Source organism: Sciurus vulgaris, assembly GCF_902686455.1.
Source record: "Sciurus vulgaris genome assembly, chromosome: 1".
Classification (NCBI taxonomy): domain Eukaryota; kingdom Metazoa; phylum Chordata; class Mammalia; order Rodentia; family Sciuridae; genus Sciurus; species Sciurus vulgaris.
The window spans coordinates 14,447,193-14,461,904 of record NC_136461.1 but is presented as its reverse complement, the minus strand read 5'-3'; the positions used below and the strand labels follow the sequence as shown (position 1 = coordinate 14,461,904).

Below are 14,712 nucleotides of genomic sequence, written 5' to 3'. Positions count from 1 at the left end.
AGATCATGTTACAAAACAAGTCTCTTTAGGGAGCTGTGTAGCTAGTCACTCATTTAGCAATAGTTTTTTCATACATGACTATTCTGCTGCTTAATTTGGTTTCAGTACTCTTGCGTGACTGTGTCTAAAATGCTTATGCATAATCACATATTCTTTATGTCCTGTACCTATGAAATTTCCCTTGACCATCATTTGGGGATAGCAGATTATTCATTTCTCTTGCTTTTTCATTATTATCTCTTTATTGCTTAGTGAGTTTGCTATTGCTTATATTCTTTCTTGGTAGCTCTTTTATTATAAAATAGATGACTCTTGATTTTTAATTATAGGTATGTCAAATACAGTTTCAGGTATTTAAATGTAGCTATATTAGTTGTTTATTCAGCCCTTACCATATGCCAGCCAGTATTGTTTGCCTTACCTAGACTATTTATTTAATCCTCCCAACAACCCTAAGAGATAGATATTATCATTCCCATTTATGAATGAAACAGATTAAGTGAAGTTAAATTACCTGGCCAAAGTCACATAACATTCCTAGGATTATGACTGTCTCCAGTCTCCTGTTTAACAGCTATTTTATATTGTCCCTCCATGTACAACATCTTGGAGATGAAGGGACTGAGACTCAATGAAATAATTTATTCAAGTACCACAGTTGATTAGTTACAGAGCAGGGATTTAGACCCTGAATCACATGACTGAGAATCGAGTAGTCTTTCAGTTTCAGTGTTCTAAACACTGTTACAGCTTATTTAACTGACTTATTAAAGTGTTTCCACAAAATCTGTTTTATTGGATGTTCAAAGCCGTTCTCCCTGTTGGACACAGGTACTATGCTTCCTTGTTTTAGAAGTTTAAACTGAAAGTTCTATTAAAAGAATTGCCTTTGTGTATATAGCAAGTAAGCAAATATTCTTGACCTAATTCTTACAACATAGCTTCCCTCCTCCTAAGGGGTTAATGCATTGATAAGAGATCATTCTTCACTGTTAATTTAAAGCATGACTTCCATGACTTTTTGTATAGGAAAATTCTCCCTTGTCTGACTTTATTTCTAAACCATTTCTGTCATCCAAATCATCACAAGTTGTATTGTATCTTTCTGACTGATGGAGGAATCATTAGCTCTGATCCCTCTCACCATATGGTGTGGCTTGCATTTTCTTTTTGTCCATATTTCTCCCTCTTTCTGCATAGTAACTCCATAATGCAAGAAGCATCTCAATTGGGTTGATAGATTGTGGCCAAGAGGATTTTTATCTATCAGTTACATACTTAATGTGCTTGATGCTGGTGATATGACAAGAAATTGGAGAGGACTTTATGGCTGTTTTTTGTTGTTGTTGTTTGTTTTTTACTTGAGTTCCTATACAGCAGCAAATTGGATGTCAGTAGATTTTTAGAACCATTAATTTGTTTTAGAACCTAAAATCACATTGGTACTCTATTATATACCAGTCTGTCAATGTACTTTATGGTACATCCCATTCTTCCCAATATTTCTTAGTCCATGTATTATCATGTATTTTGGGTCCTGTATATTAGAAGATGGAGTCCACTTTTGGCTTTTGCTTTGGAAAACTCTTCCTTTCATATAGCATTTCTTGAAGGTTGATGAATTCCTTAGCCTGCTTGCAGGACTATAGAGTAAGCCTGTGAAATGACCTACACTTTCGTGAATTTTCTTTTTTTCTTTTTTTTTTTTTTTTTTTTTTTGTGGTACTGGGGATCGAACTCAGGGCCTTGTGCTTGCAAGGCAAGCACTCTACCAGCAGCGCTATCTCCCCAGCCCCTGACCTACACTTTCTTGTATTTGTTTGGCCTGAAATTTTTATCAGCTTTACTGTAGTTGTCTAAAAAATTATTTGATGGTGTTCCTCTCTTCCTAAGTTAATGTTTCCTGTTGAAAGGAAACATGTAATGTGATACCTGGTGCCTCAGTTGATTAGAACTAGATGTGTTAAATAATCTTCCAGGGGGGCTGGGGAGATAGCTCAGTTGGTAGAGTGCTTGCCTTGTAAGCACAAGGCCCTGGGTTCGATCCCCAGCACCCAAAAAAAAAAAAATAATAATCTTCCATATGCCATGGGTAATACATGGGAGGGTGCACCATCAGTTCTGGCACAGATACACTATAATAGCATCATGTCCTCCACTCTCGGGAAGTTTCTCTAGCTGTTTAGCCTCAATCAGCGGCTATCCAAGTCCCTTCTGATTGATAACATTAACTATTTTGTGAACAGAAATAGAGTGCCTCCTCCTTTTCATCATTTTCTCCCATGAAGCCTAGAGTAAAGAACATGTATTCATTTTAGGGCAGGGGTCCTCTTTGTGATTCTAAAAAAGCCATTTTGACATGTTATACAACACCTGTTCAAAATGGTGCTGGTGGGGGTGGGTCATCTGTACAATAAAATATTTCAGTTAGAATCATTGCCATAATCTGATATATATACATATGTATTTTGTGTGTGTGTGTGTGTGTGTGTTTATGTGGTACTGGGAATTGAACCCCGAGGACCTACCACTGAGCTATAGCCACAGCCCATTTTACTTTTTGTTGTTGAGACAGGGTTTCATTAAGTTGCCCAGGCTGACCTCAAACTTGTGATCCTCCTGCCTCAGCTTCCAGATTAGCCAGGATTATAGTCATATACCACCACACCTGACTCTCTTTGTATTCTTAACACATTCATAAGATCATCTATTTGTTTGGCTACAAGTAACCTTGAGGATATGAGCGGTGCAGTTACTAGAAACCAGTTATTATTGAATGTGTTACATCTTACCTCCAAATGGCCCATTTTCCCCTCTGGGTCTTTATATCTGTCAGAAGAATATTTCTAATATAACTGTTTGTTAGGCCAATTTTGGAGAAGTAGTGTATTCTTCTGGCCCAAAGAAGTAACTAGTTAACATACTACAGATGATCAGGGTGAGTGTTGGTATTAGTGTTAGGGCATTTCTCCTAAGAAAAGATATTTCAGACGTTCACAAATTTCCTGTCTTCTACTTCTTTCTAGAATAATGATCTCATCCATTCGAACAACTCTCTTCTCTGGCCTTGAAATTCTCACCTATCTTACGTCATTTTTATTTCTTTAAGCCAAAATGCTTACAATGGTAATTTTTAAAATTAAAATAATAACCCTTCAGAGTTAAAAGTCTAATTAAGTGTAAGGTCATAACTAGTGATACATGAATTTATAAGTCAGCTGGAAGCATGGCCATATAAGATACAGTACATTTGTATGAGAATCCATATATTTAAGTTTCAAGCAGTCTTAACATTGCATTACAAAATGCCTGAAACCAAGTTGTATAAGTCTTATTAGAGTACTTACCTATGGTTCAGTCAGCATTATTTTGCACAATAAAGAAAATAGGTGTCTTTTAATACCTTTAATCTTGCTGCTTTTGCATTTTCCTATCTGGATGCAGCTGAAAGTACCCATGGCAGACAAGCCTGGCAACACAGTAAATTTCCGGAAACTGCTACTGAACCGCTGCCAGAAGGAGTTTGAAAAGGATAAAGCAGATGATGACGTCTTTGAGAAGAAGCAGAAAGAACTGGAAGCTGCCAGTGCTGTAAGTACTTTCACAGGAAGACAGTGCTTGTGCACTTTGAGTATTGTCAAGTAGGATTTTCTCCTTTCTGCCTTGAGAAGGGGCCTGTAGAATTTCTTTTTCCTTGCAGAAGTGTCATACTGATATTTAGGAGACTGCTTCATTCCTTTTAGTGTGAAGTATTAAAACAACTAAACCCTCAAAGCTAGTTTTAGTATTCATTCCAAGCCTAGACTTCAGAGAAGTCACTGAGTTCTAGAAATCTGAAATGGACGCAAACTTTTGGGGGTGGTCTGTTTCCGGAGGAGTAGGTGTGTAGTTATATATCATTTTCAAGGACATCTCACCCCCAGAAAGAGCAAGGCCCATGAACCTTAATGTCTCTTGTACAGGCCAATGTTCATTATCAGGATGCCGTTATTTTTCTTGTACAATAGCCAGAAGAGAAGACGAGGCTTCACGACGAACTGGAAGAAGCCAAGGACAAAGCCCGGCGGAGATCTATTGGTAACATTAAGTTTATTGGAGAACTCTTCAAACTCAAAATGCTGACTGAAGCCATCATGCATGACTGTGTGGTGAAACTACTCAAGAACCATGATGAAGAATCCCTGGAGTGCCTGTGTCGCCTACTCACCACTATTGGCAAAGACCTGGACTTTGAGAAAGCGAAGGTAAAAATCCAGAAACTTGGAAGCCTTTGGTAGGGAGTCTTCGTCAGTTACAAAAAACTTAAGCTGTCACAGAAGTGTTGCATTTTGCCCCAACAGTCTTCTGCATTTATTTTTCTTATTTTGTTTCTCTCATTGTCATTGATTAAATGACAGTGGTCTTTATCACATTTGCATGAGAGTCAGAGGTAAGGAGCATCCCAAATTATACAAAAGCCAGTTGGTAGAGTGTACATATTATTTGTCCCTTTCTTTTTTTTCCCTCTTCATGACCATTTCACTTGTTCCTTTGTATGGCAAGTTGCGAGCATGGACAAGGGGAGAAAAGCTACCATGGGCCAGGCTGGACAGTGATGGTGAAATAAAGAAGTCCCAGTAGCTTGCTTAAGTCTGTGCTCTAATTGCTGACACAGTTATACAATCAGAATATGAGATAACATTAAAAATACTGTAATTCAAACCTAACATTGTGCTGTCCAAATAAGGAAAATGGAAAATAGAAATAGTTAAAAGAAAAAGTGTCAGAATTGGGCACGATGGTGCACATCTATAATCCCAGCAACTGAAGAGACTGAGGCAAGAGGATCACAAGTTCGAGGCCAGCCTGAGCAACTTAGTAAGGCCCTCAGCAACCCTGTGAGACACTGTCTCAAAACAAAAAATTGAAAGGGCTGGGGATGTAACTCAGTGATAAAGTGCCCCTGGGTTCAATCCCCACTACCAATATAAATAATAATAATAATGTTATAAGTGCTTCATAACATCTGTGTCAGCTAGTTTTATGTATAGCTATAATAGAACTTCCCTCCCCCAAATATCTGTCAGTTATACAGGGTTGGGGTTTATTTCTCACTAAGGTAAACAAAGTTCAGAGGCACATTGTTCCAGCTTAACATCTTAGTAGCATTCCTAAGGCTTAACCCTGGTCCTCATTGTTCTCAGTAGAAAAGACAGGGAAAGTAGCAAAATACAATCACATCTCTCTTAAGGAAGGTTTCAGAGCTACAGTATAACTTTTCATTTATATTCTGGCCTACAGTGAATCTCATTACCAAAGTCATCTGCTAGGAAGCTTAGAAAATGCAGTCTTTAGTTTGGTGGTCTTATACTGAATTAAAAATGCTACCACTACAGGGTTGGGGATATAGCTCAGTTGGAAGATTGCTTGCCTTGCATGCACAAGGTCCTGGGTTCAATTCCCAGCAACATGCACACACACACACTCTACCACTACTACTTCCAACATTACTTTTGGCTATATGCTATTATTCCTAGCTGTTATTCTACATTTTGGGAGGAGGGAACCGGGGATTGAACTCAGGGGCATTCAACCACTGAGCCACATCCCCAGCCCTATTTTTTGTATTTTATTTAGAGACAGGATCTCACTGAGTTGCTTAGCTCCTCACTTTTGCTGAGGATTGTCTTTTTTTTTTTTTTTTTTTTTTTGGGTGCTGGGGATCAAACCCAGGGCCTTGTGCTTACAAGGCAAGCACTCTACCGACTGAGCTATCTCTCCAGCCCCTGAGGATTGTGTTTGAACTCATGATCCTCCTGCCTTAGCCTCCCGAACCACTAGAATTACAGGCATATGCCACGGCACCTGGCCTAATCTACATTTTTAAATTAATATTTAACATTTGAATTTGTAGGCCAGGAATACTCACGATTTTGTCTCTTGCAGCCGCGTATGGACCAGTACTTTAATCAGATGGAGAAAATTGTGAAAGAAAGAAAAACCTCCTCTAGGATTCGATTCATGCTTCAAGATGTGATAGACCTAAGGCTGGTAAGTAAGAGAAAAAAAAATAAGTAAGCCTACCATTCCAGTCTCTTTGGGTTGAGTAAGGATGTCCTATTATTTACAAGTACAAAAATTTAAATGTATTTGCTTCAGGGCTCAGAACTTGATCATACTTTCATGAGAGAGTTACATGCCTATTACATGTTTCTTCTTACTCCAGTTATCACACACTTTGCAGTTTTGAAATTGGCCATTCTAAATTCAAACTATGGTCAGTTTGTAAGCTAACTAATTAGAAAGTCTCATCTTTACAATGACACATTTTACTTCCCGGAGCCTTACATTGTTAATCTCTGAGACTGAGAAGGCTGCCTGCCTTCCTGTTTTGTCCTAAAGATTGAATGAGAACTCACAGATGTTGGTGTTTTCTTCTCTGCTGTTTTTCCTGTGGACCTTTTTTTTTTTTGGCAGTACTGGGGATTGAACCCAGGGCCTTGTTTCAGATCACTTTTAACAGTTGTCAGTCCTGCACCTGGGAATGGAAGGGAGGAGTTTAACTATACGGAGACAGCTTTCATCTATAGAGGGGAAACCAGAGGGTGGCATTGTGTGCACTTAGTGTCAGTACCAGAATCACAGTGTTGAAGGAAAAAGCCTGCTAGTCATACTCGATTTAGAACCCCTCTGAAATGTGATATGAACTGAGTAGCAAAATACCCAATTTTGTCAGTGCTAAGGAATCCTTCTTCTGGATTGTCCCTCTCTGCCTGATACCGCTGTTTACCGGTGATGAGTTCTGTTCCCTCTAATGTTGAAGTTTGAATACTAGAGAAGCACGCCAAGGCAAGCGTATTAAGCAGGTTTTATTTAAAAGTAGTAATATTACAGACTTCTCCCGGGAGGGAGAAGGGGTCATGGCTGATGTTCTAGAATCCCAAGAATTGAGCATGCCCTACATCTTTTATAGGTTAAAGTCTCTTTGTTTCTCTAGTTCTCTCCCCTGTTACCTCTCCTTCCTGCCTATGTGACTAGGCCTGGTTTTGCAGGTGAGATGCATAAAGTGAGAAGCTAATGGGCAGGGGAAGGGCCAAAGTGATTCAGCCAGGCAAGGGCTCAGAGGGCATTAGTTAGCAGCTCCTTGCCTGCAGTCCTTGATAAGGACAGGTAAATTTGGTAATCAATGGGCTCTGGAGATCCTTGACATTCCATTCTCCCAGGGGCAGTCTCCAACTTTCAGAGGCAGATGACTTTCATGGCCTCCATTTCCTAGATTTGACCCCATCCCCTATTTCTACAGTAACTGCCTGTCTCCGATTCTGACTTCATGCCTGTGAATTATAGAAAATGACAAAATCCATTTGGGCCAGCTGGGCCAGGGTTGATTAAGAATTTAATTCTGTTACTCTATTCTCCAGATTCCATTAGTGTCATATGTGAGACAGAAACTGCTATAATTTTAGATTTATAGGTAGCATATACTTTTCCTGCATAGATTTTAAATATTTTTTGATTTTTTATCTTCATTTATTTTACTAGTAACCTTATTTTCTACTTTTATAGTGTAATTGGGTATCTCGAAGAGCAGATCAAGGGCCTAAAACTATTGAACAGATTCACAAAGAGGCCAAAATAGAAGAACAAGAAGAGCAGAGGAAGGTTCAACAGCTCATGACCAAAGAGAAGAGAAGACCAGGTAAGGGTGGAAGGCCACTGGGCCTGGGAGAACCTGGGAACTTCAGGGGTAGATATGTAAGAATTCTTAATTCATGTGTGAAATGAGACCACTGAGAATAACCCAAAGAATGTGAGAGTGGCGATTGTTAAGTGAAGTATTTTCACCTGGAGATTAGTCATTTCTTAAAAGCATAGAGTGGCACACACCTGTAATCCCGGTGACTCAGAAGGCTGAGGCATGAAGGTTGTTAAATTCAAGGCCAACCTCAGCAATTTAGTGAGGCCCTATGAAAATAAAAAGGGCTGGGGATGTGGCCCAATGGTTAAACACCCTGGGTTAAATCCCCAGTACCAAAAAGAAAAAAATTCTATCTAACTTTTCACAAAGTGCTCTAGTCATTAACTGCAAAGGCTAGATTTCGCCCTGCCTTGACCACACTGAGTATTCATTTATGTTATTTGGTTTTTTTATAGGTTAGTACTAGTTCTTGGAAAGCCAATATAAGCAGAGGACTCTGCTTGATATTTTCATTCAGTGGGTATTAAAGAGATTATCACCAGTACTTGAACAACTTCTTTTATCTTTTTCTTTGGTTTTGACTGAAGTGACTGAGTTGAAAATATTTCTCTCTTTCAAGTGACTTGGGACTAATATGAGACTGGCTCACTCTGTTTTCCCTGTAGGTGTCCAGAGAGTGGATGAAGGTGGGTGGAACACTGTACAGGGGGCCAAGAACAGTCGAGTACTAGACCCCTCAAAATTCTTGAAAATCACTAAGGTGAGTGTGACTTTTAAAATTGAATTTACAACTGTCCTACTATGAGTTTCAGAAGTACTTGCTCATATAGAATAACCACATTGCATATTTTGCGGAGTGGTTGTTTTCGGACAGATATTTTTCTACAAGTTAGTATTGTTTAGTGCATTCATTGTGCATACCTGTCTTAGCACTAGTTCATTTTATTTCCATGATTGTTTAAAGTTTTTTAATATATATATTTTTAAATTATTAGATGGGCATAATACCTCATTTTATTTATTTATTTTTATTTGTGCTGAGGATCAAACCCAGTGCCTCACATGTGTTAGGCAAGTGCTCTGCCACTGAGCTATAGCCCCAGCCCCTTCTATGAGTTTTCCGAAGAGGAAATACCTGGGTTAATTTTGAGATGCTTAACATAAAAGAAGTGATCATAAAGATACTTCATTCTGAAGTATCTGATTTAGTCATTTCCAAGCTTTTATACAGTGTGTCCTTACTTAAGAAATAGTTACTTATTTTAATTTAACTAGGAAAGAAATTAATGGTTTTCCATATCCAAGGCCTAAAAGAATTCACAGAGGACCTACTAGAAATTGTGTAATAAGATTTAATATACTATACCTTCCTCTATAAAACGTTTCTTTTAGCAGATATTTCCAGCAGTAGAAATTGATTAACTATAAGTAGGGTGAAGAATTTAAGGGAATGTTAGATTTGGTAAAAATGGAAACTTGCACAGTCTAGAAGGCTTTGCAAATGATTCATGAGTCTCTTTAGACCCTTCCTTGTAATACGTTTTCCATAGTTCTGATGATTGGCAACCTGCCAGCAGAGTACTGCACACAATCTAAAGCTAATGTGAAAACATCAAATAAAACAAGATAACTGACAAAAAAATTAAAAGACTCAGAAAACTGGATAATAAAACATAAAATGAACTAAGTCATTTATATCTTCATGATTTTGTCAAAGCCTTGCTTCATATTAAAGCATTCCCCTTCAGGATTTGTCTTGCTGTAATTCACTATAATCATATTTTCTAAGATTCTGTTACATTCTTGTAGTTGTTTAGGTCTCAGAGCAGGATTTCCACTGTTAAATACAACTTGATTCCATCCATTTCCAGCAAAAGACAATTTTAACAAAAGCCTTACATTTAAAGAATTGCATCTTTGACTATTCTATCAGTATTTAAAAATAATATTTTTGTTTTTAAATATTACCGTTTTGTGCATGGACATGATAAAGAACAATGCTGGAATCAAACCTCCAGCATCCCTACTGTCCTATTTTGAAAAATAAGTCAATTGTGTATTCAGATAATATATTCAGATAGTTGTTCTGTAGATACTGTGAGTCAGTATCCTAGAAAAAGTTCAAAATCATTTAAGCATATTTATTGTTAATTGGTAGAGATTTGTGTAAAAGTAGGTCACATAAAACAGCACATTGAGAGCTGTCACAATACAACAGTACCTTCATTAGAAAGACATGTGTCGAACTTTTTTGTTACATGTGTTTACGATAATGTGCATTACAGCATAGTTCTGTTCACTTGCACTCAAGGTGCACTTGGCAAGTTAAACCTGAGAGATACCAGGAACCTTAACTTGCTGCACTCACAGTCCAACATTCCATTCTTCCCCTTTATTGAATACTCCATTCCCCCACCATCTCTCACCCAACGTGAAATTTTTGTGTCTCTTGACTTGCTTTTCCACAACAATGTAAAGAGATTGAGTTAATTTTGTAGTATTTGTGTATTTCCTTTTTTGTCTTCTTTTTAAATTCACGGGTATTTTCATACAAGAGGAATCAATAGATGCTGCTAACATTTTGCAGATTAGCAAACCATCTTAAATAGAAGGACCTGAGTGCATTCTCTAGACCAGTGCCTTCCAACTGTGTTTTGTGGAAGTGAGTCCAAAGAAGTGCTTTAGAGCCTTCAGGGATCCTACTTTAAAGAAAATAGTTCCAGTTTCTGTTTCTTAAACTAGCATTTTAAACAAAATTTGTTGCTAAAATGGTTCTACTGAATTCAAAAAAAAAGAAAATCTATTCTTCTAGAGTATTTCCTATAAATGACTGTGACCATTTATGTTATAGCCCACAATTGATGAGAAAATTCAACTGGTACCTAAAGCTCAGCTGGGCAGCTGGGGAAAAGGCAGCAGTGGTGGAGCAAAGGCAAGCGAGACAGGTACGTGAACTAGCCTTCCAGCCGCCTGCTAGCTTTTCCCTTCGGATGCTTTTCTACAGTCAGTCACCGCATATGATTTTAGGAAAAGTTCTGTGAACTGGTGATGCCCCAGACTTTTTTTTTGATTGCCCTCTCGAGCATTAAACTGGGATTTCCTCCTTAGTGAGGATCTTTGGATATTTTTAATTTTTGGTAAAACTTTCTTAGTTCAGTTAGACAATTTTTTATTCATATACTTCTGTATTTTTAACAGACAGTAAATATACATATTTATGGGGTACAGTGTGGCATTTCAGTACATGTATTTAATGTGTAATGATAAGATAGGGTAATTGGCATATTTATCAGCTCAGATGTGTATTTTTTTTTTGATGTGGGAACATTGAAAACACTCTAGTAGCTGTGTGAAATGTTAATTAACCATTGTCAACCATAGTTTTTCTACGGTGCTCTAGAATGTCAGTCTAGAATGTCCGTCTACTGTGCTCTAGAATGCTCCTATCAGTTTAGCTGGGTGTTTAGGAACTGAATCTTTTTAGTTCCTTTGTTCTTGTTCACAAATTCAATCTAGTTACAGATATTACTGAGGCTCCAAATTTAAAGAGAAACTTATTATGTTGAAAAAGAGAATCTTAATACCCAGAAATACTTAATTTAAAGGCGTTTAAAGTTTGAAAAAGGTTAAAATATTTTTAAAATTTCTATCAAAAATCAGATTTTGACAGCTCTAACTTTTGGGTTGAAAATGTTTGGCCCATCACAAACATGACTGCTAGTTAAGGAAGTCCAAAGAAAAACTAAAATGTTAACCTCCTTCCCATATATTCCTTCTAAGAAATTTCATTATTTTTTTCTTCAAAACTTTTAAAATGTTATAATTCATTTAAAACGCATGCATGATTTTACATAAATGGGGATCATAGCATTTATATTGGTTAACTTTGTTTAAGTGCAGTGTTTTGGTTTGTATTTGCCTGCCTCCATCTTCCTGTTTACCATAAGTATCCTTGTGCCCTACTGAGGATAATTTGCATGTTTTTAAAAGTGCAAATGCTTGTAATGAACAAAGGTTTCTGAACGCTTATTTTACATACAGATTAATTCCCTCCAATGCTTTACTTCTCAGAGTAAATGTATCAGGAGATTAGCATCACCTGAACTTGTTAGAAATTCCTGAGCTCATGCCAGGTATAGTGGTCCTCACCTGTAGCCACAGCTACTTGGGGAGACTGAGGCAGGAGAATCCCTTGTGCACAGGAGTTTGAGACTGGTCTGGATAACTAGAGGTTCATCCTGGTCACATCCTAGGGAGACAGGTTAATAAGTATTTGCATTTCAGTCATGTTTGTATTTTTTTCTAAATCTTCAACTCCTATAGATGCCTTAAGGTCAAGTGCTTCCAGTTTAAACAGATTCTCTGCTCTGCAACCTCCAGCCCCCTCAGGGTCCACATCAAACTCATCTTTAGAGTTTGATTCCCGAAGGGCTTTAACCAGGTGAGAATTCTACTTTACATGTGTACTCTGCTTTACATGTTCTTCTTCCCCATACATCTGTCTGTCTGTCATATATATGTGGATTATGATGATAATCCTATGAATACCTTCGTGTCATACCTAAAATTGATTTCTTTTTTTAAATTTTCACAAACACATACCATATATATATATATATATATATATGGTATGTTTTTGTTTAGTTTTAATTTTTTAAATTCTTTTTAGTTGTAGATGGACACAATACCTTATTTTATTTATTTATTTTTTAATGTGGTGCTGAAGATTGAACCCAGTGCCTTACATGTGCCAGGGGAACACTCTACCACTGAGCCATACCCCAGGCCTGTTTTATATTTGTACAGGAGATTGAACCTAGGGGTGCTCAACCACTTTACCACATTCCCAGCTCTTTTTATTTTTTATTTTGAGACAGGGTCTCACAAAGTTGCTTAGAACCCTGCTAAATAGCTGAGGCCATCCTTTAACTTGTGATCCTCCAACCTTAGCCTCCTGAGCCATTGGGATTATAGACCTGAGTCCCCACACACTATAATTTTAAAGTAGGAACATAATTGGGTATTAGGTTTGAGATGTGATGGGGCAGAAGGGTATAGGTTATCTGACAGATAACTAAGAATTTGCTTCTTAAGAAAGCCAGACCCACCCAAAGAGCACTGGAGGCCACATCTAGGGCTTGCCAAACTACTACTCCTGGATGCTGTAGAATAATCTGACATGACAGCCCACCCATGCATTTCTGTTGCACTGTTCAAATTGTGTGAGATTGTCCTTTAGCTTTCACTTGCCTCTATGCATATTTTGCTATCTTCCTACTTCATTATTGTTGTTGGATTTACACAGCCAAGTATTCTGTTGGCTGGTTCACATAGGATGATTAGGGACCTATAGTACAGTGATTGAAGAGTAGAATTTTTGATATAAGCACTTTTAAGACTGAAGTTTTTTTAAACTTCCAATGCTTTTTTAGAAAAATTAATTACTCTACATTTGATTAGGCAAACTTTCTCACTATCTTACTCATTCCCTGGGCTTCTGAAACAAAGTATTCTTAGCACCTGCCAACATTTCAATAGGACTCGAGTTGTCATCTGCTGTCAAGGCATTTTGTTGGCAGTTTCCTCTGTCATCAATTTTTTGATGGCTCTGCTTTTTAAGTACTTGTGTATGTTCTTTCACAGTTGTTAGATCTTTGTCCAGCTTCTGAGTCTCTCTTTTTTCCTTTCTAGTCTACTGCTTCTGAATTATCATGGGCTGACGGATCGTTGTTGTTGCAGCTGATTAGAATTGTCTGAAAAATGTAAAAATAAAATAAAAAACTGAGTACGATTGTACACACTTGTAGTCCCAGTGCTCCGGAGGTGGGGCACCCTATGGTCTTAGTAACTGGGGAGGCTCAGACAGGAGGATCACAAGCTTGAAGACCGTCTCAGTGATTTAGTGAGACCCTTTCTGGAAAGAAACAGTAAGAAGTGTGGGGAATGTAACCCAGTGTTAAAGAACCCCTGGTTGAATCTCCAGTCCTCCTCCACTCCTCAAAACAGAATCATCTTTAAAAAAAAAAAAAAAATAGACTAGGGCAATATGCAGAGTCTGTCTTAAAATGAATAAAGTGTATGCCTTTGGCTATTCAAAACCTACTTCTGCTTGGTTCTTAAATGATCTCCACATATCAGGAGTTTCTGGAGAAATCAAATATCATCATATAGTTTCTAAGACAGTGGTTCCATGTTTTTAAGGCATTTGTTTCCCTTTCATTCACTATTCTCATGCTTTTATCACTGTCTTTCTAAAAACAGTTTTAAAGACCAAAATAAGGAGTTACCAGTGGCTTTTAAAGTTTTAAGTAGGCAGGGGTATATAGTTCAGTGGTAGAGTATGTGCTTAGTATGTCAAAGCCCAGGGTTAAATCCCTGGCACTGAAAAGGAAAATTAAAAACTCTGAAGTAGTGTCCCTTTTACCATTTGAGGAAAGAACTTCAATACATCTTAATAAACATTCCCTTTAATGTCTCATGCATCTAGTTACCTGTGGAAAGTTGTTATCCATGCCTTCAGTGTTATTTGATAAGTTGGATATAAAGGAGTTAGGGTTGTCTTTAAAAGTGTTGTTTTGCCTTTTAAGTCGTGGAAGCATGGGCAGGGAGAAGAATGACAAGCCCCTTCCATCTGCAACAGCTCGTCCAAACACTTTCATGAGGGGCAGCAGCAGTAAAGACCTGCTAGACAATCAGTCACAAGAAGAGCAGCGGAGGGAGATGCTGGAGACCGTGAAACAGCTAACGGGAGGCGTGGACTTGGAGAGGAGCAGCATCGAGGCCGATCGAAACAAAACTAGGGAGTCAGGTTAGAGACTTTCCAGGAAGGACATAGACAAAGATATAGCCTTAGATTTGGAAGGAAAACCACAAGAGAGGCTTTGTGCCTGAGCAGAGTTTCAGCCCACATGCCAATGCCTTGAAAACGGAAGAAAACCCCTCCATCATTTTGTGATGCCATTCTCCTTCCCTCGTTCACCTTTGCTGAGAAACCATGAGATTTCCTTTTTTTCTATTAAACATTATGATGGTAG

The 14,712-nt window shown here is 38.0% G+C and overlaps 1 protein-coding gene across 36 annotated transcripts in view; it reads left to right on the top strand.

The window, feature by feature from the left end:
- EIF4G3 (eukaryotic translation initiation factor 4 gamma 3) overlaps positions 1–14,712 on the top strand; it is a 283,828-nt gene that overhangs the window by 240,129 nt on the left and 28,987 nt on the right. For all 36 annotated transcript variants that reach the window (XM_079100300.1, XM_079100311.1, XM_079100303.1 and 33 more), the window contains 8 exons: positions 3,445–3,591; positions 4,008–4,244; positions 5,926–6,030; positions 7,546–7,678; positions 8,344–8,438; positions 10,530–10,623; positions 12,002–12,119; positions 14,266–14,486. In XM_079100300.1, the coding sequence (XP_078956426.1) occupies positions 3,445–3,591; positions 4,008–4,244; positions 5,926–6,030; positions 7,546–7,678; positions 8,344–8,438; positions 10,530–10,623; positions 12,002–12,119; positions 14,266–14,486 (1,150 nt within the window). The remainder of the gene's footprint in view (positions 1–3,444; positions 3,592–4,007; positions 4,245–5,925; positions 6,031–7,545; positions 7,679–8,343; positions 8,439–10,529; positions 10,624–12,001; positions 12,120–14,265; positions 14,487–14,712) is intronic.